The sequence below is a fragment of the Octopus bimaculoides genome, chromosome 3 (assembly GCF_001194135.2).
Source record: "Octopus bimaculoides isolate UCB-OBI-ISO-001 chromosome 3, ASM119413v2, whole genome shotgun sequence".
NCBI classification, from domain to species: Eukaryota; Metazoa; Mollusca; class Cephalopoda; order Octopoda; family Octopodidae; genus Octopus; species Octopus bimaculoides.
Window position 1 is genome coordinate 166,762,075 of NC_068983.1, and position 2,675 is coordinate 166,764,749.

The 2,675-nt window shown below is 41.8% G+C and overlaps 1 protein-coding gene across 1 annotated transcript in view; it reads right to left on the reverse strand.

The window, feature by feature from the left end:
• LOC106867325 (carnitine O-palmitoyltransferase 2, mitochondrial) overlaps window positions 1–2,675 on the reverse strand; it is a 35,523-nt gene that overhangs the window by 12,514 nt on the left and 20,334 nt on the right. The window contains exon 8 of the mRNA XM_014912164.2: window positions 1,571–1,668. Within this exon, the coding sequence (XP_014767650.1) occupies window positions 1,571–1,668 (98 nt within the window). The remainder of the gene's footprint in view (window positions 1–1,570; window positions 1,669–2,675) is intronic.

Sequence of the window (2,675 nt, forward strand, 5' to 3'; positions counted from 1 at the left end):
TATATATATATATATATATTGTCATCATCATCATTTAACATCCATTGTCTATACTGGCATGGGTTCGATGGTTTGACCAGGGCTGGTAAGCTGAGGGGCTGCACAGGACTCCAGTCTGATTTGGCAGGGTTTCTATGGCTGGATGCCCTTCCTAATGCCAACCACTCCAAAAGTGCAAAGAGTGCTTTTACGTGGCTCCAGCACAGGTACCAGTTGCATGACACCACTATCTGCCATGATTACAATTTCACTTGTCTTCATGAGTCTTCATTCTCAAGTATGGCATATTACCAAAGGTCTCAGCCATTTCTCACTGCCTCCATGAGGCCCAATACTCGAAAGGTGCTTTTTATGTGCCAATGGCACAGGTGCCAGTTTCGTGCCTCCAGTATCAACCACATTGCCTCTGTGAAGCCCAACACTTGATGAGCACTTTTTATGTGCCACTGACACAGGTGCCAGGTACACGACACCAGCATCAGCCTCAATGCCTTTGTGAAGCCCAATGCTTCAAAGAGATACCACAGCATATCGCTAAAGGTCCCAGTCACTGCCTCTGTAAGGCCCAATGCTCAAAGATCATGTTTTACCACCTCATCCCATGTCTTCCTGGGTCTACCTCTTCCACAGTTTCCCCCCACAATCAGAGATTGGCACTTCTTTATAACTTCATCCCTCCCACCCACCAGTAAAAGAATCAGGACCACTTCCTGTCCATCTTGACTAAAAGATTAAAAATAAATTTATTATTCCAAGGGTGGAGTAAAATATTATTTTACTGAAGTCGAAAACAACTTCACAGGCTATTTATTATTCAGCTTTCCACATCACTGATCACCAGACACTTATGACTGTGTGCGGTGTGTGTGTGTGTGTGTGCACGTGTACATATGTGTATGTGTATGGTGACCTCACCGGTGCTAGTGTCACGTAAAAAGCATGTAAAATGGCTGGCATTAGGAAGAGCCTCCAGGTATAAAAATTAAGCCAAAGTAGACATAGGCGTAGGAGTGGCTGTGTGGTAAGTAGCTTGCTTACCAACCATATGGTTCTGGGTTCAGTCCCACTGCATGGCACCTTGGGCAAATGTCTTCTACTATAGACCCAGGCCAAGCAAAGCCTTGTGAGTGGATTTGGTAGACGGAAACTGAAAGAAGCCCATCGTATATATATATGTGTGTGTGTGTGTGTGTGCGCATGTTCGTGTGTCTGTGTTTGTCCCCCCCCCCCACCATCACTTGACAACTGATGCTGGTGCGTTCATGTCCCCATAATGAAGCGGTTCAGCAAAAAATAAGTACTAGGCTTATAGAATAAGTACTAGGCTTATAAAGATAGAATAAGTACTAGGCTTATAAAGAATAAGTCCTGGGGTCGATTTGTTCGACTAAAGGCAGTGCTCCAGCATGGCCGCAGTCAAATGACTGAAACAAGTAAAAGGATAAAAATAGAACTTAACGCCGTCCTCTGACTGACCAGCTCTGGCCAAACCATACCAGTATGGAAGATGGACATTAAATGATGATGATAATGATGATATCATAAATATAAAAAATTAATTATGTCTCACCATCTGAGTTTAAAACATCAAACGAGTACATATGACCCTTGTGTAATACGAGTAAATGGCGACTAGACGGATTGGAATGGAGCTCATCTCTACTTTTCCTGTTTAAAGATGAGAAATGGAAATAAATGAATAAATAAATAAACATTCCAGGGGGTAACGAGTTCAAAAGTAGTTGTGTCCAGTCACTTAGAATAAGGAATTAAAGGTAAATCTGAGAAGGGATTAAGTATTTAATCCAGAACTGATAATCTAGTAAAATACATTTTGTTGGATAAATGACAATGGATTGAATATTTTATATAAATAAACATTTATAAATGTGATAACCAATAAAATGATTTAAATGCTTGCATGATTATGGGTGTGTCCAATCATGTTTATCATATTTGTGTGCATTCAAGCATGGAAAGACAAATGATGCAGAAACTGCCTCAAGAGAAAAATTCTCCTTAGAGACAATGTAAAAAGCACTCATGCTGGCGTCACATAAAAAGCACTTGTGGTGGCCCCATGTATAAAGCATCCATGCCAGTGCTACATTAAAAAGCACCTGTGCCAGCACCACATACAAAGCACCCAGTACATTCTGTAAAGTGGTCAGCATTAGAAAGGGCATCCAGCCATAGAAACCCTGCCAAACAGATGACTGGAGCCTGGGCAATCTGCTGGCTTGCCAGTTCCTGTCCAACCCATGCCAGCATGGAAAATGGGTAGTAAATGATGATGACGATGATGATGAGACAATATGAATGAAAAGAGATCACTGGCCCATCTGGAGCATAAGGGCCCATGCAGTCTTGAATAGTTGTATGTCATCAGCCACAGACACTGAGTGGCCCTTCATAGCCGCTAACAACAGGTTGTTCTCATATTAGAACAGAAACGCTGATGTGTGCCCCTCTAATTAATTAATTAATTACAGCTTGACAAAGCTTTTCACCCATCAACAAGGTATTCTTTTACAGCTGAATGGATTTCCTATCATGATTTCACACATCATTGAAGACATGAAAAGAGCGAATGGTTTGGTGACAGCAGCAGCAACAACAACAACAGCAACAACAACAACAACAACACTGCTTGTACCTCACAACTTTCATAGAGC